The sequence below is a fragment of the Lissotriton vulgaris genome, chromosome 9 (assembly GCF_964263255.1).
Source record: "Lissotriton vulgaris chromosome 9, aLisVul1.2, whole genome shotgun sequence".
In the NCBI taxonomy this organism is placed as follows: Eukaryota; Metazoa; Chordata; class Amphibia; order Caudata; family Salamandridae; genus Lissotriton; species Lissotriton vulgaris.
Window position 1 is genome coordinate 335972961 of NC_141697.1, and position 25803 is coordinate 335998763.

A 25803-nucleotide genomic window follows, 5' to 3' on the forward strand; every position below is an offset into this window, starting at 1 on the left:
TCGCCCCGAAAATCTCTTCACAGGCCCTCATCTTCCAATATAATTAAAACAGTCAATGGGACTAGGCTTCAGACTCCTTGAAGTAGACAAAACTGATCATATGGTCTCATATACATCACAGAAACTGCAACCATGCCTACAGAATCATTAAAGTCCTGCTTGTGGACTACCCCTTCACACATGCCAACTGCAGCTAGAGTCTCCCGACACTAACACACACATTCACATCAGCACAGCACTGATACGTTTAGCAAAACCCAATTGATTTTCACACCCTTCAAACAACAATTAGATATTTAAGCTAAAACCACACCCTTTGTCTTCTGATATCAGACTACTATTAGGACTCCAGAACTCCAAAGTATACCCGTCTATAAGAAGAACTTTAAGAAATCTTGGTAGAATGGGGTAAGAGCATAAGCACTAATTAATGATAAATGAGTGCATTTTGTCAGAATAAAATACTTCGTTTACTTGTTAAACCCAAAGGAAATTAAGCTGTTTGTAAATGCACCATAATAATCAAAATAATTCCAGAAAGGTTTTTCTTCGCCTGAGAGGAATTGTCATTTACCTGTGCCTGGAGCACCATACAGAATTACTCCTTTGGGGGGTTTTATGCCCATCTCTTCGTAATACTCTGGATGCGTGAGAGGAAGTTCGACCGATTCCTGCAATGATAAACATAGACCAAATGATAAAGTCAGTTTAAAACAACCCATAAAAATATTAACTGAGCCCTCTACCAGTTCAGTATCCACAGTTGATAATCAATTTAAATTGGTAACACCAGATATTTTATTCCCTCCAAGTGCTAGGAACAAGAGGCCCTAATTGAACACCAATTTTAACACAAGACGTTTTGTGTGTAGAAAGGATTTGCACATTACACCCTAAAATGTGCTTTGTAAACATATCTGTACATTCAGTAAAAATGATCAAGGCACTGACTGCGTGGCTATGTTGGGTTCAGCAGAGCAAGAAAGCACAGCTAGTAGCTGTGGTCTGAAGAGGCCGATTCGACAAGTGCTGCAAAGACTAATATAGAAGAGAGGTATACAAACCTTCTCTACAAGGCTTTATAATGCATGCATCAATTTAGGGCAGCATATTTCCAGCTCCCGCTGACAAGTATATCCTTCATAAAAATGAGGAGCTCCTCTAGAAAGCCAGAAGCTTAGGAAACAGTACAAACACACCAGCCTGTCGTCACTACCCCTCTAGAGCACCCAGGCTTGCATACAAATATAGGCAGGGTAAATGGAATGATGTGATTCTGTGACTTTTTTTGCATAAATATGGTCAGCCGCATTTGGTACATAATCCATCATCTAGTGCATAATGTGTGGATTTGAACACAAAAACATGGTTTCTAGCTCGAGCGTTTCAAAAGTTACAAAAAATGTGTAGCAAAAGGTCTTGCCGTGCAGTGACAGGCCTTTTGTAAAGGTTAACTAGTCACCTTTCTGTTGCTTATTGTTGAACTGGTACTAACGAGGTGCAACCTATGGACAGATAGGGTTTAGAAGTGTAATACTGCCTGAAAATGTGCCCCATCATACGCCTTTGCTTGCTGCATAATTTAGTCAGCCCTGCCGCATAATTTGACCCTCTCCTGCCACATAATTTCAATGACCCTGATTATAGGGCACACTGGGAAGAAAGTGTAGTAGAATACCAAAGAGTGGAGGAACATGCTTACAGTTTTTATGAAGTGTTAACAGTCATACCTTAATTTCTTGAATCTGATTGTCCAGCCCTCCAATGTCCGCATAGGTTTCCTGAGGTGCTTTTTCCACTTTCATCACAGTAACGAGTGGATCGGTGTCATCCATCAGGACTCCTATGACAGCATGAACCTAACCGGCGTGATGAATAATACCAAACTTAAGTTTTGAGGTACATAAAGTCCACAGGTTTTAAAAGATTAAACACACCTTGGGGAGGGCACAGGTTGCACAGGAATACTTCTTGAAATAGATTTTAAGTTTCATTGGACTAAAACTCTTTGCGACACCACAGCATAAAAACTCTTCTGGCAATTATGATACTACCGCCCTCTATACTTTTAAGAAAGATAATTTATGCAGTAATTTGTCAAGGCTAATTGAAGAAAAGCATTCAGTGCCAGGGACAGGAGTGTTTGACTGATACTTCGCTTTAACAAATAGAAAGACTTTTTCAAGCTCCCCACACTGTTTTTTGGCCTCATTTGCATGCCAAAGTCATACACAAGATGCCATTCAGATATTTTACGGCTGAAAATACACCATTCCTAAAGAATCGCTCTGAAGGGAAGCAAAGTAGCATGCACACACATACAGAAATTGCTTGTTGTACATACTTTATGATTGAGTAGAACAGAGCATCCTGGTTCCAGCAAGTCTTTGTCCACAAATGACAAAATACTGACATAATGCTCCGATCCCACAGATGTGGAAACAATCGCATGGTTATCGTCAATAATCTCCTCTAATGTACCAACGGACATCGGGGTGCCCCTGAGATCATCCACTTTTGATCGCTCTTCCTAGGGAAAAAAAAGTATTTGGATACATTTGTGTCAACCATTTGTCAATAATATTTTTGTTTTGACAGAGGATATTTCTTCAATATTCAATTACCACAGATTGAATAAAATATGGGGAAATTGTATGATTTGCTCGTAACAGGTATCACACTTTATTCTGTAAATATGCTGCATATACTACATTATAACTTATAATGTAATATTGGCGGAGCATTATCAGTTGTTGTCCAACCTAATAATAGAACTGGATGAACCTATTCTCCTCAGGTGTGTGATTGTCACAAACTAACCAGTTCATAAGGCTGTCTCCAACATAGGTTAAATTCATGGCCGCTTAAAGTGAACCAGGCACATATATTCTGTGGATCGGGATCCATATCTCACGCGGTTCTATACTTCTAATCAAGCTGATTTCCAGAACAAGGTTATCAGCAGAACCAGGATTCAATAAGCTAATACTTAAACCATGAAGAGCGACTCCGAAGACAAATCGAGTAGGCAGACTGTACATGCAGTGTGGGCAAAAGAAAAAAAAAAAGGCCCTTCCAAATGCCCTTTTCATTCGAAGCAGTATTTTTTAGACCCATAGATGTGTGCATTTGACCTACCTCTTGTTTTTCCTCTAGGGGTTTCATTTGTTCTTGATTTCGGATAAATTCTTCCTCCATTAGGAGGTAATCTTTGATTCGTTCTAATTTCAACAGTTTTAGTCTGCACTGGGTGTGAGGTGTCACTGGAGAAAAAGGAGAAATAAACAGTTATTTATGACAACCCCACAAAATGTCCCCAGCGATCTGTCTTTGTTTCTGTGCACACCGTACTTTGAAGAATCTCTTGCCTTTCTGAAAACAACCTTCACAGAACTTCAATATGTGAGTTTATCCATGCAGTCCAAACGGTCATCCTTTTCTAAAGTCTGCACAATGGGTATAACACCAGAAAAAAGAACATATCACAAGATAAACTAGAACAGAATCATGCCAGATCTGCTCACGTAATAGGGCCTGGCCAACTCTAGTAGTGAGATTTCTCCCTTGACTGTTTATGACAATATAATGTTATCCCCAACGGCAGCAACATAAAAGCCTAGAGGTTCAGGTCTTGACTGCTCTTTACCAGCGACGCGAGTAGATTGTGAAAAAAAAAACACTTTTTATTAGCATCAGGATTCATGGTTTTCTGTTTGCTAGAAAGATCTAAACTCCTTGTAAAAAACACAAAAATAGCAGAACCACTGCACAGGGAAGATGTGCAGGACAGAGGGGAGTAAAAACAAAATTATCATGGAAATATTTGTGTTATATTTTAAATATAAAATCACATTTTTGCACTAGATAGGCTCCTATGAAAAGTTCTTTAATGTGAACGCAACCCTGCTCTAGCATTTGTTTTCATTAAATGTGCCTCTACATATGCCAGCTGATAAAAAAAGGCTTTTGTCAACTTACGACCCCCCTCCCCCAAAACACACACGCACACCCTCCACCGTGCTAGTCAAAATACACATTTCCTCAAATATAAGATGACAAAAACATCACTGGGTCAGCATCAGACGTGTTCTGCAAGATTAAACTTGCATTACAATTTCAGGCAGCCATTCATTCTTTACCAGAGGATTCACACCGCTACACTCATATCGGACGTTATTACTTCTCATTCCAAACCATAAAATATTTAGGTATTTCAAGATAAAGAACACTTATCCATTTCATCCATTTCATGAGGTGTATACAATTCGCACACATTTCCATTCCCGTTTCACGAGGCATAACTGATCAGGGATTCATATTTTATTTTGTTATTGGGGGTTTTGACAGTATTTTGTATCCCATACTCTACTGCGTGGAGTTTCTCAAATTTGCTAAAATCACTGGAATCACCACTAAGGATTTTTGAAGAAGCCATGTGATTTTAGTGAATGGTTGCCACACGCCAGCACCCCTCAGTGAAAAGAGTTCCGGCTCCAGATTTTTTTGCAGTTTACCATTTTATGGGCAAATCAATATCTAAGCCACAGTTCAGTATCAGTCCAAGTTGTGGCGTTCACAAATAATTGCCATTACATTTAAAAAAACGCCCATGCAAAATATCTATTAAAGCTAGTTGGGTGGAAAAAGTCTGCCCATTCTAAAAATTGAGTTGTGTGTCTAAAAAGTTTGGGAAGCACTGCACTAGCCAATACATGTACTGGGTATACTTGTAAGCGCATCGAAACGATTTGTAATACCAGTCTTCACATGCCACTGTGTAACTGACTGAATCTGTGGTCTTTATTTATCCATCTAGAATATCAACAACTGTACTATTGTTTTGTGCTATCCAGAATATTACATATTTAACTGACAAAAAGAAGCAATAATTCTGGAGATTCCGGCCCACAAATTCACCACTTGGTTTTCCGGAGTTGGGAACTCAAAGTCCCAGGCTACACTGGCCCAAGGAGGAGGGGACAAAAATCACCATCACTGCTGCCTTTGCGATATACGGCGACGCAGGATGCGCAAGGACCACACCCAAATTGGCCTATCCTGCGCCTGTCAGCACAAGGCCAACAGGGCCACCTCCTTTGGCTATCCCATCAAGGACTTAATCTTCAACTCTGTTAAGCTCCTACCTGATGTAGAGTGGACTACTTCTCACCTTCCACCAAAAAGTTCTTTGTCTGCAGTCAGATTATTCGGCCTGCAGTGGATTGGACACCAAAGAAAAGGTTGTCTGCAGTGTTTAGACTACAATTTCACTTGTAATTGGAAATCTTATACTGCTGCCTGCTTTATTTTTTTTGTTTTTTTTATTTACCAACCTGCTTTGATTTCCTCCTTTGGCCAAGACCTCGGCCTGAGGGAACCTCCGTTTACATTTCATAGGGTTATCTGTACTGGCGCCAGGGCCCAATTGCTGGGGCGGGACTTAGACAGCACCATCCTTGTGTGGAGCTGGCACCTTGATGGCTCACAGGTGCTCTGTTGCATTGCTTACTGTATGCAAACAACCTTTTTATTGGCTGCATAATTTTACTTTTATAACCGTAGCCCAAGTGGTTTTTGTCATAATGGACAGGAGAAAAGCAACCCGGACTGGCAGCGAAAACTTGAGGCTGTAGAAGCAAGGTCAGGAGGTTGGCAAGTTCAATTCTTTGTTAATAAGCCCAATGTAAACTGTTAAGTCACAGTGAAAAATCTACAGTGTTCAAGACTCCCCAGTCCAGTGTTTCTCAGGAGGACACTGAGGTCATTACTGAAGCCCAGAATGGTCTGACCCATGCTCCAGTCCCATTGGATCTAGTCATCTCTTATAAGAACAGTTACTCGGTCCTTACTGAATTTAAACACTGCAGTAGAAGAGATACTACAGCGATTGCAGATTGAGCTTAAAACGGTGGGCCAACCTGAGACAGGTTCCTGTAAGGTGGTGTTTAATAAGGAGGTAATATTAACATTGGTAACAAGACTGCAATCTGAAGTGGTTGATTAGAGAGCACTATACGCAGCCCTATCAGCTGAAGTAGGGAAATTGAGGGAATCGCAGCTATTTGTACCACCTGGGAAGAGTAAACCCCATGCTAGTCTCCCCAACCGCAGATATACCACTCTAACTAATGAGAGCAATAGGCACAAATGTGCAATAGAGAAGATTCGAGATGGGTTGGGGAGTACCACTTGGCCTAACATAGTCCTTGACTCAATTTCCCAAGTCTGTCCAACAGTTCATAAACAGGGTATAGGGGCAGACTATGCTAAGACAATTGTTCCAACAAAGTCCATTACAGCACACATACTGGCCCTAGGGCACAACCACTAGAGAGGAGTCATTGATACCTGGAAAGGAGTTGGCTCGATGATGGGGCGGAGCGCAGAGTAGCACCTACAGATTTTGCTTGTGTCTAACTGACATATGTGCCGAAGTTAGCCGTGGGGGCAAGAGAAAACGAACACTCTTAAAAAACAAAAATGCACTTACTTTATTAGACCGCTTTACAATTACTGCTCTTTAATTCACTCTGATATTGTTCAAGGACATAGATTCCATGATTCTTCAACAAACAATATTATATTGCACTTAAACTTAGGCATCTTTACCTGGTGGAGGGTCTAGTTGGTTTAGGTCTACGAAACAATTCTACTCCTGGTTCCTTGATTATGTTTAAATTAAGCACCCAGAGCTTATGCGGTCTATAACTGCCCGGCCATCCCAAGTTCTAGAGAGGACATAGGGATAGCAATGGTTAATTGACTCAACCATAGTTCACCCTGTATCACATCAGGCGAGGCAATACGGGTGCTGGGGTCTTGCCCAAAGGCTTAGGTTGGGGGGATTGAGAGGGTCTATGGGGCGATTGTGGGGGCGCCTTTAGCTACCGACACAAATCCAGATACCGCTAATGATCCAAATACTATGCACATCTTGTCCTAGAACGTGGCAGGCCTGAAATCCAAAATAGGGGACCAGGATTGGGGTAATTTTAATCGATCACTTTGTCATCTATTTCAGGAGTCTTGGTGCTTGGATCCAGTGTACAGGGTGAGCCTTCAAATGGCTGTATCCCCACCCTCCATATAGGCTTCTGATAGGCTAAAAACTTGGCTTTGTTCCTCACTGACTGCAGATATAGAGACTCTTGAAATATCCTCTCCCGACATACAGGGCTTTTTCTTCATGGGTAAGCCTGGCCGTACAACAAATATTTGCAACATCTATAACCGCTTTGGTGCGTCGGACAGCCACAGACCGGCCATCTGGCGTCACGGTGGGTGTGTGGAGGACGTCCGGGGGCCGTCCGAACCGCGCACAAATGTAATTCTCCCACACAGCGGAGGAAATCCGGCTGCAGCAAAGCGGCTAATACAGGGATGAGAGGGGGCGGTGAAACACTTACAATGAAGCAGTTTATATTACATAGCGGAAACTACAACATCCATGATTCCCTAATCGTTGTGGGAGATTTCAACATTACCTTTGGGTTTCCAGACATCTTTTGTGAGACTCACAGTGAGGCAGAGGACGATGAATGGGGCATCCCAGCTCTGGAGACGCCCCCAGTGAAGCGACGCACTGATGCTACTTACCAACTGCTTTCGTTTACTTTTATCCCATGGTTTGCAGACCTGTAATGACTGCACCAGAACAGATACTCAAGGCTACTATACCTATAATTGGCCAGGCAACACTAGCAGGATCGACTATGCCCTTGTTTCTTTCGCTCTGTGGAAAGTTGTGGTAGACATGAAGGTGGTTGAAAGGGTCGATAGCGACCACAATGACATTCACTGCACACTGGCAAACATATGTAAAGAAATGGACTTGCCACTGTCCCTCAGAAGTGACATTAGGCCTGAAATAACAGGCGCACACTAAAATGGGTTTTGACCCAGCCTAAGATGTTGGAAGAGATTAATAAAGCCCTTATCACTATAGAAGACTTAGACAGTCTGCTTAATCTTGAGACCAAGAAATCGGTAATCCTCGTTATATACAGGTATCTTTATGCCATCGTGAGGGGGTGGGGTTTTTTCCACAGAAATCACATAAGACGCCAGCCAACCATTAAATAAAAAAAATACACAGTTTACCAAAGACCTTGGGGCTGCCAAAAGGGAGCTGCTTTTAGCCTTAACGAGTGGAAGCTACGACCTCATAAGAGCCAAGAGATCTCAATACAAATGAGCCCAGCTACTGGCTCGTAGGGCATGGAATGAATAACTTTGGGACCTCATCTTTGATGCTGTAAATTTAAAAGATATTAAAGCATTCTAGAAGCTAGTGGCTAATCAAGGACAGAGTGAGAAAGTCAGCTTGAACAACCACATACAGCCCCAGGTATGGAGGGAGCACTTCTCAGACTTGTATGATCAAGAAGTGGAAGACCACTCCATCATTATTGATCCTGGGATTGATCATAAGGATGACAGTTCTGAACTTGGCATTGTCTATAAATCTTGAGTCCACCAATAGTGCAATTAGGAGTATTCTTCCAGACAGGGGTTTTCAATATAGCTCAGAGCTTCTTCCTTAAGACTGCAAATAAAATGCATCATCTGCAAGTATCTAAAGAAGACTGTAGATGGAAGGCAGAACTGTTGCTGTATAGACCCAAATGAAGAGCGGGTGTCACATGGAATAGCTCACCAAGAATCCGGAAGTTAACCCTGCCACAGGCCTCCCAAAAGCAGTCATGAAACCACTGAGGAAAATTGGGATTGTAGCCAAGATAAATGAGCGGATTAAACAGGGTGATGCCAGAAAGCATTGGCTTGAAAGAGTTCCAAATATGATGAAAAACCTTTAGCGTCTTAAAGCGAATTCACTTAAAGTACAGAGCCCACAATCCCCACCCCGGGGGATTTTGAATTGTCCAGTGAAAGACATCCAGTAAATGAATGCCCCTGAGGGCACAGCCCCCAGCCCAATACCAACTAAAGTCGTGAAAAAAATGATGACAAATAATAAAACCTAAGAATTAGTAGGAAGACCCCACCACCTTCCTTAGGCGGTCATAAAAAGTCCATTTTACAGCGAGGCTTCCGATAGCTTCAGAATACATTTCTGCCATAATGCATCCACTTTTGTGAAGAAAACCACTGGAAGTAAAAGTGGAATACAATGAAAGAGATAAAAGGTACTGCGGAAGGATAATCCTCTTAATAAGATCGCAACCACCTACGAGTCCCAAATTGAGAGGAGTAAAATTGAAAATAACATTGGTGGAATGTTGAAACAGCTTCCCAGAATTCTCCAAAATCTCTGAGATGTTAATAGTTAGATAACCCCAAGATAAACTAATGACTGTACCCACCGGACATTGTGTCCAAGAGGAACCAGATTGGGTAAGATCTGGGTCTTAACTAAGTTTAACTCATAGCCAGTAACTTCTTCATATGATTGGGATGCTAAAACGACTGTGCTTAAGACACTGCTCGGAGTGGATATCAAAACAGCCATGTCATCCGCCTATGCCAGGATTTTAATTTCATAACGGTGCATTTTCAGACGGTGCATCTCTTCTCAGGGGTGTGGAAATTTGTCAAAAATCTACTTGGCCAATGGACAACATTTTACAGAAATCTACTTGTCCTGGGAAGAGATCTGCTTGCCCCACTTATTCCATAAATCACTAAGGTGGGTCTGCACGGCGAGAACCTGCACTGTAATCAGTGTAACATATTGTGCAACATTATTTCAAGCGCAAGTCCAACTATGCAGTGCATGGTCATGCATCCTTAAATGCAACTGTTGTACAGTGTGTGCGTGGATGTGTCAGTGTGCACTGCACCCAATTATCAACCAGTATGCATGTGACAAAATTTCAATTGTAGAGAAAGAGTACCTAAAACAGTCTATGCCAACATATTTCAAGAAATGTAGTCAATTACTAGTCTGCGCTCTGTGTCGGAATATGAACCTGTAGGACAGACGGGTGTTCGCCATCTCATAGCTGTCCAGCTTTAAAAATACTCACATGTGAACATGATCTGATAAACGTGTGGATGGGAATAACTGCACTTTTTGGCAGAGCTTATGAACGATTCATGGGGCAGCCAAAATTGCGTGGCAGAGGTGCTGTGGTTCACTGAGGCAGTATCCACAAGTACAAATACACAAGAGGCAGTAATGGTCAGTTAAAATAGTCTCTCCATTTACATTCACGGGCAGGTGGGGTGTGATTATATATACTATTGTGCGCTCACTGCTAAATCTCCACATTCTTCTCCCACACAAGGAGCATTTGCAGCATAGGCAGTAGCAGCAGGGTTCTCTTGTGCACAGTAATGGCACCAGAAGAGTAAGCTTCCCAAACATGAATAGGTGCAGCTCCGCAATAGATGTGCAAGTTTGTCTCACTTTGATTTTAAAGAAAAATGTGACTACTTCATAAATCGGAGTTCACTGCAACTTGTTTCTCTCCTTCCAATGGTCCCAACCCCCCACTGCCCACCCAGATGTGCAATGTTATCTTCCGGGAAAATCCTGCAATTCTGTTGCCGGATGCTGACATACGAGTATTAGGAAGCCTGGTGAAAGATAAGGTTTTAACGTTGCAGCAACTTGTGCAATCAGTGTGGTTTTTTCAGAAGCTGAGCGTTCTCAGGGTCTATGGTATGATACGTGGATATTTCGAAATGGGCACATGCATAAAGAAGGCACAAATTTATTTTATTTATTTGTTTACATTTGTATAGCGCACAGCTACCCAACAAAGGGTTTCCCGGCGCAGCAGATCCCAATAGCAATGCAGTTACAGAAAACTAGTTGTTAAAGAGCCATGTTTTTAAGGCTTTCCTGAATTTGATGTAATTCGGCTCAGACCGCAGTGTATGTGGCATTGAATTCCAAAGAGAAGGTCCTAGGAGTGAAAAGGACTTGCCACCAATACGTGACAGTTTGATCCTAGGAATTTCAAAATGATTTGCCGTGGAAGACCGGAGAGATCTGGAAGGACGGTAGGGGCGCACCAGATTTTGCAGGTATTTAGGAGCGGAATTGGTGGAGATCCTGTGCATAAAGCATAGGGATTTAAATGTAACTCGGTTTTCAATTTTTAGCCAGTGTAACTTCCTGATATATTTAGTGGTTGGAGTAAAGATGGGAATTTTGCAGAGTAGTCTGGCTGCTGCATTTTGTACTGATTGTAACCGGCGGACAGAGACTTTGTTCGCCCCCAGGTACAAAACGTTGCCATAATCTAGCCTGGATGTTATTAGGGCATTGACAACTGTTTTCTTGGTGTTTTCAGGCAGCATCCAACAGATCTTTTTTAGCCATTTTAAAATGGCGAAGCAGGTGGCTGAAGTCTTTACCGCTTGCTGGTGTAGACTGAGTGAGTCGTCAATAATGACGCCCAAGTTGCGAGCATGAGTGACAGGGTTGGGGGGGGGGGTGCCCATTTCAGTTGGCCAGTGTTGGGGTCCCCAGAGTTCTTTATTTTTGCCCAACACGATTAACTCGGTTTTTTCGCCGTTTAATTTTAGGAAGTCAAAGTCAGGCACACAGGAAAAACACTCCTGGTCAAATCATGTAGAGAAAGAAAAACAAGACTTTATGTCTACAAAGGACGAATGATCACAGGTGGCAGTGTCACTTTTCCTTGGATCTGGTATGGGTTCATTCTTACTGCTGATGTAACTGTGCTACAAAAATGCAACAATACAGTGGTTGTATAAAATAAAGGTGGGAATATTGAACAATTTCACGCAGTTGTCAATAAAACGCGATTGTGAGACCTATAAATGTACATTCTGATAATTTCTGCTTCAAATTGAATTCGGTTCTGCAATTTTTGCCATTTTTAATCGTTGCAAATGACATGGTCCCCCACTGATGGCAGGACTTATGTACGTGCGTGATTTATAACATAGCCACTCTAATAATGAGATTCTATAGCGGAGACGTTTTCCTCATAATTTGCCACATAATGATGCTGCCTAAACTGCATATGTTAACAAAAATGTTGATTCTAGCTCAACCAGATCAAAAGTTTCTAAGAAGAGGGTAACCCATACTGCCACACAGTGAAAAGCCCATCACAAGTAGTGACTGGTCACTTTTTCAATGCTATTGCTGTATTTGGGTGTTAATCTGAAAGTAATAAGGCAAAACATTTATACTGACAGGGTTAAAGTTTACTAATGTAACAAAAAATGAAGTAATACGATAAAGAAAAATGTGTTGCCTTCTGCTACATAATTCTAACTTTTTGTGGCCACATAATTCAGTCAACCCTGCTGTATAATTTAGACCTTCACTGCTGCTTCATTACAGCGGCTCTGTTTATTTAGCACAAACTGCCAGAGCACTTTGCATGGTGAGGGTGGTTTACAGCAGATACACGAGACGAGAAATGCAACCAAATAGAGGTACAGGCTAACAGGAATGAGCCCAAAATGTGGAGAATGACCGGTTTCTTGCTAGATTAAGCATGTAAAATTGACACTGATGTGAGGCTTTTCCTCTGCTGCAGTGGCAAGATTAGAAAATTAAGTGGGGGCACTGATTAAGCGAGAAGCAGTGGAGAGAAGGTGGAGGTAATAAGGAAAAGGCAAGAAAGTCTGTGGGGGATGGTATTAGGAACGGAGACCTCAGGCAAACATGTGGATATTACGAGGTTTCAGACGCCAATGGTGGCCCACGTTTCAGTGTGCTGTGTGAATACTTTCTGCCTGCTTCATTATGGGTCGTTTCTTTTATTCAAATTTAGCTTTACTGTTTAACCCCAGGAAAAAGATGCAGTTTAAAAAATATTTCTATTTACAGCGCATGCATAAACTTGCAAAGCTGCCTTTTCTGTAAGACTGCCAGGTGTTAAAGTTTGCTTCGTGCCCCCGAATGCGGCCTCCTCCATTAAAGCAGACTGACTAAGTAAAGGTCAATGTCTCTAAATAGAGACTCCATTACTTGTGTTTTCACTCCTTAACAACGCTGCACTGGTGACATTGTTACACTGCAATAGGCGCCTAATTGATCAGCCTATAGCAGTGGAGAAGTTCCCGCCTTACTGTAAATTAACATGCCACACATTTGTTCCTGCCCCCACATACTAGAACATTTCATGCAGCATCGCAGCTAAGATACTTTTCCTAAGGTTCCGACCGCTACAAAACCCATTATCATATTGACTCGCCTGTTGGTGAAGTTTTCACGGTGTCAGAGATAATGACTTGCCGCTCCCGATTTCAGGAAGTGCCCCGCAGCGCACCAAAGATGAGGACTTCCCTGGACGGATCCCAATGGACAGGGCGGTCAGGTGGTGCAGCAATCCGTGACAGAGACCACAAGGCTACCCGGGCCACAGGGCTGGGACCCAGACAGCCGCAAAAGTGTTTCCTGCCTCGGAGCCCGCCCTTGCTCTTCAGCAGCTGGGCTCCAAGAGCAGGTGGGCTGCACCAGTGATGAACTCACGCTAGAACACTGACATCTAGCGTAAAACTCCCCCAGCCAATCACTGGCTAGATAGAGCCCAATCATGGGCTTCCAGCAAGTCTAAGGCCTCCAAAGGCTTTGACAGCTTTTCAATTGCCCGTGAGCCCCAGAGTGCCGACAGCTAATTTCTTTTTTGTGATTTAATGTCTACTTGTCCGTCGGACAAAATAGACAATAAATCTTCTTGCCTTTCATATAACTCTAGTTGGTTCGGGCGTCGGGCGATACGATTCCCCCACCCCTGCTTCTGATCGTTTAAGAGATTGAATAAACGGTTCTATATATAGCGCAAATAACAGAGGGGAGAGAGGGCACCCCTGCCAGTTACAGCAGATAATAGAGATGGAATCTGATAATAGACCAGCACTACGGCGGCTTGCCTTAAGACCATTGGTACTGGCACCTAACTCTGGAGACAAAGATTGAGCCTAAGCCATTGGACTCCACGACCCTCCTGAAGGAAGGGCCAGAGACCCGGTCAAAGGCCTTCTCCGTGTCCAGACATATCATGCCGACTGGACTACTGCCACAAGAGGCCACCTCCAGAGCAGAGATTGCCTTATTAACATGCAATGTTGTCTCCCAGCCTGTGATGAATCCATGCTGGTTTGGATCCACCAACTCAGACAGTCGATTAGCAAGGATGTGTGTACAGATCTAAGCATCACTATTAATTAAGGAGACTGGGCAGCATGATCCGCAAAGTGTAGGGTCTTTCCCCTTTTTTGGAAAGATAATATCCGTCTCCCTCCACGACTTGGGGACCCGATCAAAAGGCTCAAAAGAATTAAACAGTTCATTTAACGCCAAAGTCTGCACAAAAAAAAAAAATAATAGAATAGAACTCTAATGGTATCTGGTCAGGACCGGAAGCCTTCCTGCTAGAAGTTGTGAGTAATTTGGACTGCCGGATAGTAGTCATCTTATGGTCAAAATGTTGGCCAATAAATCGTAAAAATCTCTTTGGTGGAAGCAGAACAGTCCTTACTATAGAGGTCCTGATAGAACTGATGAAAGACCTCAGCTGGATCAGCAGTGAGACCCTTGTCTGGATCTGATAAGAACAGCTCCTTTGAAGAGAAACATAGGGTTGGTCTATATGGCTATTTATCTGTCAGCCCATGGCAACGTGGCATATCTGTTCCGGCAGAGGACAAGTAAGTGAAGCGTTTTGCTCAATACAATAGTAACGGCCGCAGACCTCTGGCGCAGCAGTGTGAGGTTCCATTCAGCCGTGAATGTATCACGTATTAAGGTACATCGTTTGAAATGTACCAGAGATTGGTATTATACCCAACCTTGTCTTTTTGTTAGGAGATATGACAGGAGGAACGCTGTTTCCGCTGTGGTTCGGCAGGAGCCACTGCAGTTCATTTTTGCATCTTGTTCTGAGCTGCGTTTGTACTGTGAATTTGTCTTCGGCAAGCTCAATGTTATCTCAAACCTAGAGGTCATGGCCGACCTGAAGCCGATTAGGTTGGGACATTCACCAATAATTCCCCTCTACGTATCAGGCTTATATGTTTTTTCTATCTCACTAGCAAGACTGGTTCCAGCGCGATTCTGGCTTTCTAGTGAGTCTCCTGATCCATGGATCTGGTGGCAGAAATTCCTGAACATTAGTAGACTGGAGATGGTTCTAATGGAGAACCATCCTCGGAGGAGAAAGCTGGGTTGGACATGGGACCCTGTCCCGGGCTGGTTGGCTGAGGTGGCTGCTCTACAGGTCTTGCCATCCTCGTCATATTTTCTTTTTAAGTTGCTCTCCTCCACCTATCCACTGCTATTTATTATATTTGTCTTTCCTTCTCTCCTCTTTTTTTTCAACCTTAGGAAAAATGTATTATTCTGCTTAGCTAATTGTTTTTGGTTTCTCACTAATTATTAATTACTTGTTTTATTTCCGGAAAAGCAATGTATTTGGTCCCCTTACTTCTGCTGTCAGTTGTTTTCTTGAATAGTTTGAAATCAATAAAAAAAATCATTAAAGAAAGGAGCATTCTCTGAGCTACAGCTGCTGTCCTGGATGAGATCCAAGAGAACCTTTCAAATGGCGATATTCAAAAGTGGGTAGTATTTTTCAAAACTGTTGTAAATGCAGTAATTGAGGCTGGCAAGATTCCCACATTTTGGAAAGCTGCAGAGATTGTATCCATCCATCCATCCGCAAACACTCAAAGTATTTACCTTTAAACTATAGGCCCATAAGTCTAATAGACATTTCCAGAAAAATATTATGTAGACAAATATTGAGTTCACTTTAAACATGGACTGAAGATGCTAATGCACTATCACCCTTGCAGGCAGGGTTTAGGAAACAAGTAAGCACCATTGATCACGTTTGGATTCATGTCCATCTACTGGAAAACAGTGAATATACAGAAAGCCCACTTGTATGTAGTTTTTGTGGATTAAAAAAACACCTTTTAGCCTCTCGAGACAAGCTGTGGGAGATGCTTAAAAATAAGGGGAGGCCATATCGTGTTAAGTCTTTTTGTAATAAGTTGAAGGTTTCCCATTCTACAGTATTTTATGCCCTGACTGACTACGAGCAGGCCTATGTTCACCCAAGGAAACAGTGTTTAGTCCCAATTTGTAGGCAACTTGGCACCAGACAGTGCTACACTGCACTTAGATTGCTGCATGTTTAAACTGTGGAGAAGATTTTGTGTGTGGTTGCCAAGTTCCACATTGGAGTTTATTAGGGCAAACACCATGAACAAACTGTAAGAAGTTATTATATGACAGTAAAGAGCATTTTTAAGGCTTTGTCTATAACAGGGCTTTTCTTGCATATAAATGAAATTCCCCCTTAGCCACTATATCATACTTGCACTTTAAACCTTTCCCATTATAGTTATAAATGGGCTGGTTATATGGTTTGTATAAACATCAACTGTACTTTTTTTTAAGCATCAGAGTACTTTGAACTCCCTTTTTCCTCTGTTATACGTTATGTTATATGGGATTTATTACGCGCACAATTACTCTGGAGTATCCTGGCGCGAGTGTTGTAATGATGATAATCCTTTTAAAGATGGTTTATGAATTTTATACTCTGAGGAAGACTTACTATGATCATTGAGATTTAGTCCTTGATATGGATACACGTATCAATGCCATGACCATGGGCACTTACTATCCTGCCACAAGTTTATGGACATTTTTTAAATATTGTTTTATGGTGTCAGTTTTTTTTCAATATTTTGTATTCTATAATGTTCTCGAAAAGGATGTGTACACCCAATGTTATGATCTACGGCAATCGCCATCTTTGCTTACACCATTTCAGGAACTGGTTGTGCATATTGTCCGAGATATTAGAGCACTCTTGTGTAGACACTTATTTGACTACGTTGTGCCCTTTTGGATTTTAAACCAACTCTATTGGTTTTACACTAATGATCGCAGGCACCGTCATGCATTTGACGTCGATTCCAAATGTTATGTATTTTTTAATGTGTTACAATTGTTTTATGCTTTTAGCTCCCATAAAGTATTTGAATAGTTAACCCAATCACAGATAACCGTAGGAGAGGGCATTTTATACCTAAGGTATACACACTACATGATACTGGAAATAAAGAGCATTGCAACATGAACTTAGCAACATAGCAATCTGGTTTTAAATCCAAATAATATATTATGAAAACAGTAACACGACATGGAGTACTTTTTGTTGACATTTTTAACAGGTTTCAAAATTGACGCAACCATAAAACAAAATTGAATAAGTACAACTGACAATATCTTCCAATACACTACGACCTAATTAGTTAAACTTGTTGGTTGTAAATTGTATTATTTTATTACAGTAGGCCCTCCAACCTGGTGTCAGTGGTTAATCTTATTATAATAGTGCAAAACAGACATTTTGACAAATTCCTCCAAGATAGCTTTGAGAAAACTCAGAACTATCCTTCAGAAAAAATGATTGTCTGTTTTTGAATAAGAGATTAGATGAACCAAAACAATTATCATTGAGTTTTGTGATTGTCTAATATGAACTGCAAAAGCATCTACTTTGAGCGCCAAATTTGAGACTTGGTGCATTCCTAGATAGAAGTGGAAAAAAGTGAAACTCGCATTTCATATATGTGCAAAGTACAGAAGAAAACCACACACATTTAACCATTGCAAGCTGAAGAAAATGTTTGATATGATAGAAAGCAAGTAAATTGAGATTCTCTCAGCGACAATGTTGTGCCCTTCATGGATTGAGGAGCAGAAGAAATGTGAGGCAGAGGCATGCATATCTTCCTGTTGTTGGGTCCCTAAAAGTCTAATATCTGGCATGTCTTGGTCTCCAACCTCAAAATATTAAATCAAGTGGCAACCCCCCAGCAGGCACTGTGTTTTTTGCAATGGAAATTCTACCGCTAGAAACATGGCTCAAGACACAAGATTATTTATTTTTTTAGGTCTCGCAGACCTGCGTTGCAAGCGGGCATGCGCTGCTCGCTCTGCAAGGCTTTTTGTAATTGAGGCGATTTCAGAAGTGGAGTTGAAGCCCTGCTCTTCATTTTCATAGGCTGGCATCAGTTGAAGCCCTGCTCTTCATTTTCATAGGCTGGCATCATCGTTTATGCTAAACGGTGGCTGGTGATTCAAAATGAGGCTTCTTTGTTACCGCCCTGTCTCCTTCTTGGACGGCCCATCAGGACTGGATTGTCTACTTGTGGCGTTACACAGTAGGCTTTATCTGGTGGGTGAGCACTTTTTTTTTTTTATTCGCGAAGTAGCAGCTTGTTAAACATTGCGGCAGCCTCAGCAGTAATGGTGTTATTTGTATTTGGGGTGTTGGAACGGTACTCTATTTTAATAATATTTTATGCTTTTAATAAACAGCGCAATAATTAAACAACAGGGGGTGGTGATGGACAGAGTTTCTGAATTAAGCAGAATACTCTCACCCAGTCAAGAGATCAGGGCTTAATCCAACATCGTTTTTTAGCTTGTTGCACCATCCCAGCTCAGAACCTGGCTATATGCAAATTAGTCTGTCCCTGGCCCAGTGCATCATGGGAACAGGGCAAACCAAACTACCAAGGCAATTCTTTCACTGGGAAGGAAACAAGCTACCGGGGACCGGTTTCTGGAATTTCAGCCGTCTTCGGCCCGGCTTGCTTAAATCCTGATGGTGCAATGAGCAAGGGACTCACGTCTGAGTATACCCTTCCACGCTTATGGTGGACAAAATAATTAAACAACAGGGGGTGGTGATGGACAGAGTTTCTGAATTTCTACATTCTGTCCATCAACTGTGTTTTTTTGCAATTTTCACCCCGAGTGTGCTGGGTATACTCAGACGTGAGTCCCAGGCTCTCCACACCACTGGAGTCAAGCTATCCAGGCTGATGAAGGCTGATAGCCAGAAACCGGTCCTTGGATGCTGGATTCCGGTCTGGGAAAGACATGGCTTGGTAGTTCGGACTGGACTGTTCCCATGAGGCACAGGGTCAGAGCTGATTTGCATATAGCCAGTGTCTAACCCAGGGTGGTGTGGAGTGCAAAAAAAACGATGGATTTAGGCCCAGATCCTTGTACTGGGGTGAATGTATGACATTGTTCTACATTCTGTCCATCAACTGTGTTTTTTGCAATTTTCACCCCGAGTGTGCTGGGTATACTCAGACGTGAGTCCCAGGCTCTCCACACCACTGGAGTCAAGCTATCCAGGCTGATGAAGGCTGATAGCCAGAAACCAGTCCTTGGATGCTTGATTCCGGTCTGGGAAACACATGGCTTGGTAGTTCGGACTGAACTGTTCCCATGAGGCACAGGGTCAGAGCTGATTTGCATATAGCCAGTGTCTAACCCAGGGTGGTGTGGAGTGCAAAAAAACGATGGATTTAGGCCCAGATCCTTGTACTGGGGTGAAGGTATGACATTGTTCTACATTCTGTCCATCAACTGTGTTTTTTTTAATAAACAGCGCGGCACAGGCAGCATGCTGCGCTGCTTACTAAAAGTATAATACATTGAAAAAATAGAGTTTAATGACTTGCGCATTTCTTTAACTCTGCGCCGCTCACCAAACTCTGATGGGCTTTCTGCAAGCCCCACCTCATCTCACTACAACAAAAAGGTGTGGCACGCATAACTCAATTTTTATAAGATGTCATGCTTTTAATAAGTAGCGCGGCACATACAGCATGCTGCGCTGCTTACTAAAAGGATAAAATATTGAAAAAAAAGTTTGGTGAGCCGCGCCTTTATTTTATTTCTTTAGCAGGCGATCGGGACAGCAGAGGAGCGTGGGCAGGGCGAGGATGGCAGGGCGAGGATGGAGGGAGCTCAGAAGGGGAGGGAGGGGCTGGGTCGGAGCAGAAGACATGACTATTGCAGCATCATGCATGGGGAATGCATGATGCTGCTTCAGTTGTATTTTTCACTCAGTCACACACGTTGTTAAATAATCAATGTATACTGCTTATTATTGTGTGTCTGCGGATGCTGCACCCACGGTGCACAATACCGACTGCTTGAAAAGTTGTCAGCTACCGGGTTTCAAGCTCTTCGTTGGGACATGTATTGTGTGTCCTTGCTAAAGGACACGTACTGAGAAAATGCAAGTGTTTTATGAGTGTGTCAGCTCTGTGGGTGCATCTTTGCTTTTATCCCAATGACAAAAAAACAAACGTGTGTGTGTGGACTTGATGTATGTGTGTGGGCGCGCATTTGAAAATGTGTGTTTGATTAGTGTATATGTGCCTTTAACGGTGGCTGCATGAATGTGTGTTTTCGCATTTGGTGATTTCTGTGAGTGCATGTTATGGTGTGTTCGCATCCATTCATTCGTGTATGGTGCAATTAGGGGATGTATATGCCCGCAGTGTGTGTGTGTGTGTGTGTGTGTGTGTGTGCGCGCGCGTTCGGTGCTGTATGCTGTTTCAAGGTGTGGTTGGGGTAAACAGGATTCATCCTTAATCTCTATGTGGATGTTCGATATTAGTGCCTTTTTTCACCTAGTTGTTGGTGTTAATGTATGCATTAATTTCTTGTGTCCGAGGAAAGGAATAGTCATGTGTTCTGTGTGTGTTGATTATGGTCTGTCTGGTAACTTGTTCGTTTTATTTTGCCTCTCTTGCTCACATTTATCACCTCTTCCAGGCCTTATTGTAGCTTTTGCCCTATTTTGTTCCACTTAACTCCCATCTCATTTTCTTCCCCTATAGTTATCCCCCTCATTATATGTGTAAGTGCAGGCAATTTCATGGCTTATGGGGAAAAATCCTAGCTGAAGGGACACTTTCTTACTCACAGTGGCTGTGACAATTCTGTTGGTCATGGTGCAATTGTATGACCTTTGTGGAGGAATTCTATGTACATATACATTGAGCGTCATGGCTCACACAGTCTTCCATAGCTATTTCATGTTTTTTGATTATTTTTTTTAACTTTCCACTGAAGTAATTACACATCTCCTGTTTTTTACCCATGTATGTGCCGTAATGCTTTACTTGTATCACTCTAAAACCCTGGTGGGCTTTGAAGTGCTTAGGACTTCATCAAGTGTAAAGGGGGCCTGGGGCATTAATGACTTTTATGCACGTACCTCTCCATTCATTGATCCATCCATTTATTAGGTTGGGCTAGAGCAGTGCATGCGCTGCGAGCCATACTGTATTGGAGCCCCGCCCACTCTCAGCCTAGATTTGTCATTGTCCTTCGTAAATGCTAGCTTCTGATTCATTAATAGGATGGTTAGTCCCTCCTTAGTACCGCCTTGTCTTCATTTCTAACCTCCCATGAGGACCAGCCCTTTAACTTTGGTTGTTACACGGTACGTCTTTGTTAGTCTATAAGCGCTATTTTATTTAATTAGTTTCTCCCACTGCAGGCACGACATGCTATCCTGAAACACTCAGCATGCTATGCGAGCTTTCACTTTATAAGCAATCGGGACAATGCCAGCCTCTTCTTTGAATAGGTCTTGCATTTACGAGAGTTTGAGCTATTGGCATTGTAAATGACAATGCCTCTTATTTATAGGTTTTGATAATTATCAAAACATAAATGAAAGGCATTGTCATTTACAATGCCAATAGCTTAAACTCTCTCAAATACAAGACCTATTGCATTGCAAATGCTGGTTTACTCTTGGCCTCGGAGCTTCTAAACGATGGAGCATATAGTTACAATAGACTTGTGTTGGAGATGATCTGGAGAATGGCAATAAAAAGATGTCTAATCACGCTATCATTTGTTGAGATGCCCACAGCTTCAAAGTGTTCCTTTTATTGACAAAGGTCCATGAATGCCAGACGCTGCTTGCAAAGAACACTCTGAAAGGACTCCTTAAATTCTCCACTAGACTTAGATTTTCAAACGTTAGCACTTTCGGCAGACTGTTTATGATATAGTTCTTACCAAGGGGAAGCTTGCTAGCCGCATCTGGACCCTTCGTTTTCTTCTTCTTTTTGCCTACTCTGGTGGGAACTGGAGGTTCATATTTTTTCTTCTTATCCTTTTGAAATAAAAGAAGCAGTACATTTTTCGGATTATTTTCATTGTTACCACACCTTTTGGTAGAAGAAATCTTTAGCACAAGAACCATTTCTAAGGTTTCAAATACCATGAACATTCTCCCCAAGTACAGCACTCTGAAAGATGATCCCCAAAAAGCATCATTTAATCCAAAATATGCTGCTTACAAAAACTATGCTCTGTTAACGTTTTGTTAGTTTGCAAAAACAAATATTGTGATTATATTGAGGCAGGCATACAACTAGGGCCTTGACCGGATACCCCAATGGCACTAAACTGCAGACTGTTTGTGACAAAAATACATTTCTGAATGTATGGATATACAAGTGTCTTGGTATGCTTTTTTATATTTTGCATCCTGATTACGCCAGAGTACGTTGATGATTTTTTTGTCTGATCTTGTATTGCGACAGATTTTAAGTATTTGACAACCATTCAAGTAGTATTATTTTCTTGTGTCTACAAATTGTTTCCTGCCTACCCAAAACAGTCAATTACACACTGATTCCTCAAAGCGTTTCTAAATTGACAAACAATGAATCAAGAAAAATTGGATTTTATTTTATACTGGATCAACATCTTTGCAACATTGAGTCAGATACTGCTAGTTGGCCATGTTTTAAGAAATGGCAGAAGCCTATTCAGACTTACAGTGACAGTTACTCAGTAAGCGGTCTTCACTCAGCAGCAGTAAACCAACAGAGCATTTGGATCTCTATTTGATCCCTGCGTGTGAAATGCAGACGGACAATCCCCATTGGAGATTTAACTTGCTTCATGTTATAGCTATGGGACTGAAACTTGATAGCCTGAGCGCCTCAAATAATGACACAGTCGCTCTGAAATTCACCTTTGGGCACTCGTATTGACTATCTTTAATGCACTTGCCCCGTCTAGGGGTCTACAAGGACCACAAGACCCTGCAGCAATACCCCCGCCTCCATTGGCTGGCTGGTGTTGGCGTTATATAGTGGAAGTCTTCATCCCACTGTGTGGGTCGCACTTGCTCTGCTTACAGGGACCAAAAGACCTTGCAGCAAAGGGGAAAAGCAGCAATATCCTCATCGGCCAGCTGGCATTGGCACTATATAGCATGAGTCTTCATCCCGCTGCACGGGGTGCACTTGCCCTGTCTAGGGGACTACACGGGCCACAAGACCTTGGTGCAAGGGGAGGAACCGCAAAAAACCCTATCGGCTGGCTGGCGTTATATAGTGAGACTATCTTCGAGCGAATTGGTTGTGTTGTGTCAGTCACTGAGCAAGAAGGTGAGACCCTAGGTATTCCATTACTAGATTAAAGTCCCATAACTTGCATCACAAACTATCTAAAGTACGGCTAAAAGATGCTGTTACCTTGGATGCAACATCAGGCATTGAGCGATTAGTTGGGAACAACCAGAGGGCGATCAAGTGGCCCAAAACAAAATCAATACTTCTACCCTTACAAGAATATATAATGTTTTTAGTTCAGCCCTAGTGCCATAAGTGGCTTTACTCCATAATAAAATTCCAATTTCCAAAATTCATCATTCCCTTTTGATGCTCTGATGGGTATATTTGTGGAGGACCCTAAAGCCAGCAAGCCAGGCAGAATAAGGTACAATCCTTGATAGACTGGAGTGTGACGCAAGTCAGACTGGATCTGATCCAATCCATCTTGTCATTCACTAGCCATTCGTGTTGCAAGAGGACGATATAAGCATACAGTTCAAACATGCAAAATTAAATGGAATAACAATTGCAATGATCATCTAGAAGGTACAATACCTCGTTTCGGCACATCATTTGATCATTTTATCCAGCCCCACATTTGGGTTACTCATTTTTCTAAATTATACTTCACTGATATTAAGAAAGAGTATGGATACTTGTTATATCCAAGACCAGCAAAACATCCTTAAAACTAGTGAGGAGATTATATTTCCTTTAATGACACTGTGGAAGCACCTGGTCCTGATAAAGTTCCGGGAGATCTTTACCCGATTCCTGCGCTGAAATTATCCAGGTTCACAAAAAAGGCGATCAAAGTAACTCATCAGCTATAGGCCAATTAGTCTGCTGGACAACATACAGCAGGTATTCTGTAAACGGGTTCTGGTCAAGTTGCAGGAATGGATAAGCAAGGCAGAGATCCTATCTTTTCAGGCTGGCTTTACAACCAAAGTTAGTTCATTGGATCAGGTTTCTAAACAGGCCCTAGCCTTATGGAAACATACCAAGTTAACCGAAGATCACTTGTAAGTATCCTTCATGAACCTGAGGAGAAGCCTTTGATCTTGTTCCTAGGGCCAAACTCTGGCCCTCTCTCAAGTTAATGGGAATCCCACATGGCCTATTTTCCATCATTATAAGGTTGCATGTTAAGAACTGCTAAAGGCAGATGGGGAAACAGGGACACTAACTAACTGTTAGAATTCCCAAAGAGAGGAGTATGCCAAGTATGTGTCCCGACACCTAGCCTATTTTCGTTTTTTATCAACGATGCATTTAGTTATCTGTCCCAATGCACCCACGAGGCTCCAAAATTAGATGGTAAATTTATTCCATGGTTAATACTCGCGGGTGACAACTTGCTAATATCAAGAACTCCAGCAGATTTTGCTAAACAGATTCCACGCCTTTTGCAAATTAAAAGGTTTAGAGATTAATACCTGAAAATCAAAGATTAGGATCTTTAGACCTGAAGAATGAAATGGATTTTGCTGTTGTGCTGCAATCTGGGGCTTCGACAATTACATCCAGCCTTAAGAGTTTGACACGAGCACTGTTATTTTTTACAGTAGTACTAATTTTCTGCGTGGTTCCAATAGAAAAGTTTAGGGTTTTCTTTTTAAGTGTTTTAACCTTTGCCTTCTCTCCTTGTACCTTTGCCTTCTCTCCTTGCATTTTAACAGTGTAATTTGCACATTGTATATAATTGTTGCATGGATCTTGAATTATTCTAAATTGCTGTATGTTTTATGGGGTATCATCCCTGAAATAAACACCTTAGTACTCCTAAAGGCTATCTTCAAATATTCAATTTTTACGGCACACAGAAAGGCTCCACGCCTTCATTATACACATTAATTTGCTACATGTAGTAGGTGTATATAAATCTAGGGCATAATTTTAAACCTGCTTTTGCCGTTTTCAGTACCACCTCCTATATATCTGGCTTTCTCTATTTGTACCATTACTTTATTAGTCCTGATGATAACCGCAAAGCTGCGGACAAATTTGAAGTCTCATGGGTACCTCCACAAACAAAAATACCCCATTTTACAATAAATTGAAAGACCCCATGGGAACAGATTCAAAGGGAAACCCTGCATATCGTCTTTTTCGTCATTTGTTTTTTTGGTGCACACATTGTCACTTTTATTATCTGTTTTATGTAAGCACGAGGGACATCAAGCACCTGCCACTTTGTATGATGTAAAGATTTTAAAGCAATTATTGTTATACAAAGTCACTAGCTGCATGACAACTTCTGCTTCAAAACCATGTGTTCCCAAATAGAAGCATACATCTGCAAATGGGAAATGGGGCATATTTCTAATTTATGACATTGACAGATCTTTTAAAATCCCACAGAAATGTTGACTATTTTTTTAAAAGAAAAAGCAGATGCATACACATACCAGTAAGAAAATGTTGCATTTTTATAAAAGGGATGACAGTCGACCCACAATCAATCATGCAGAATACAGAATGTAAACAAACAGTAAACATTTGAGTGTATTGGCATTAGAAATTAAATGCAACGGACACGTATTTTACAGATTAAGTACCTTATCATCCTTCTTGCCACCTCCTGGACCATGTCCACCACTTTGACTTTGCCCCTGTAAAAAGAAGTAAAGGTTAGCATGCAATTGACCAGTC

The 25803-nt window shown here is 41.8% G+C and overlaps 1 protein-coding gene across 1 annotated transcript in view; it reads right to left on the minus strand.

Moving 5' to 3' along the window:
* The window catches only part of PSMC1 (proteasome 26S subunit, ATPase 1), an 81225-nt gene that overhangs the window by 14685 nt on the left and 40737 nt on the right, over positions 1-25803 (minus strand). The window contains exons 2-7 of the mRNA XM_086937676.1: positions 25710-25763; positions 21818-21914; positions 3139-3263; positions 2345-2530; positions 1731-1859; positions 575-671 (exon numbers count right to left, since the gene is read on the minus strand). Coding sequence (XP_086793802.1) covers positions 575-671; positions 1731-1859; positions 2345-2530; positions 3139-3263; positions 21818-21914; positions 25710-25763 — 688 coding nt within the window. The remainder of the gene's footprint in view (positions 1-574; positions 672-1730; positions 1860-2344; positions 2531-3138; positions 3264-21817; positions 21915-25709; positions 25764-25803) is intronic.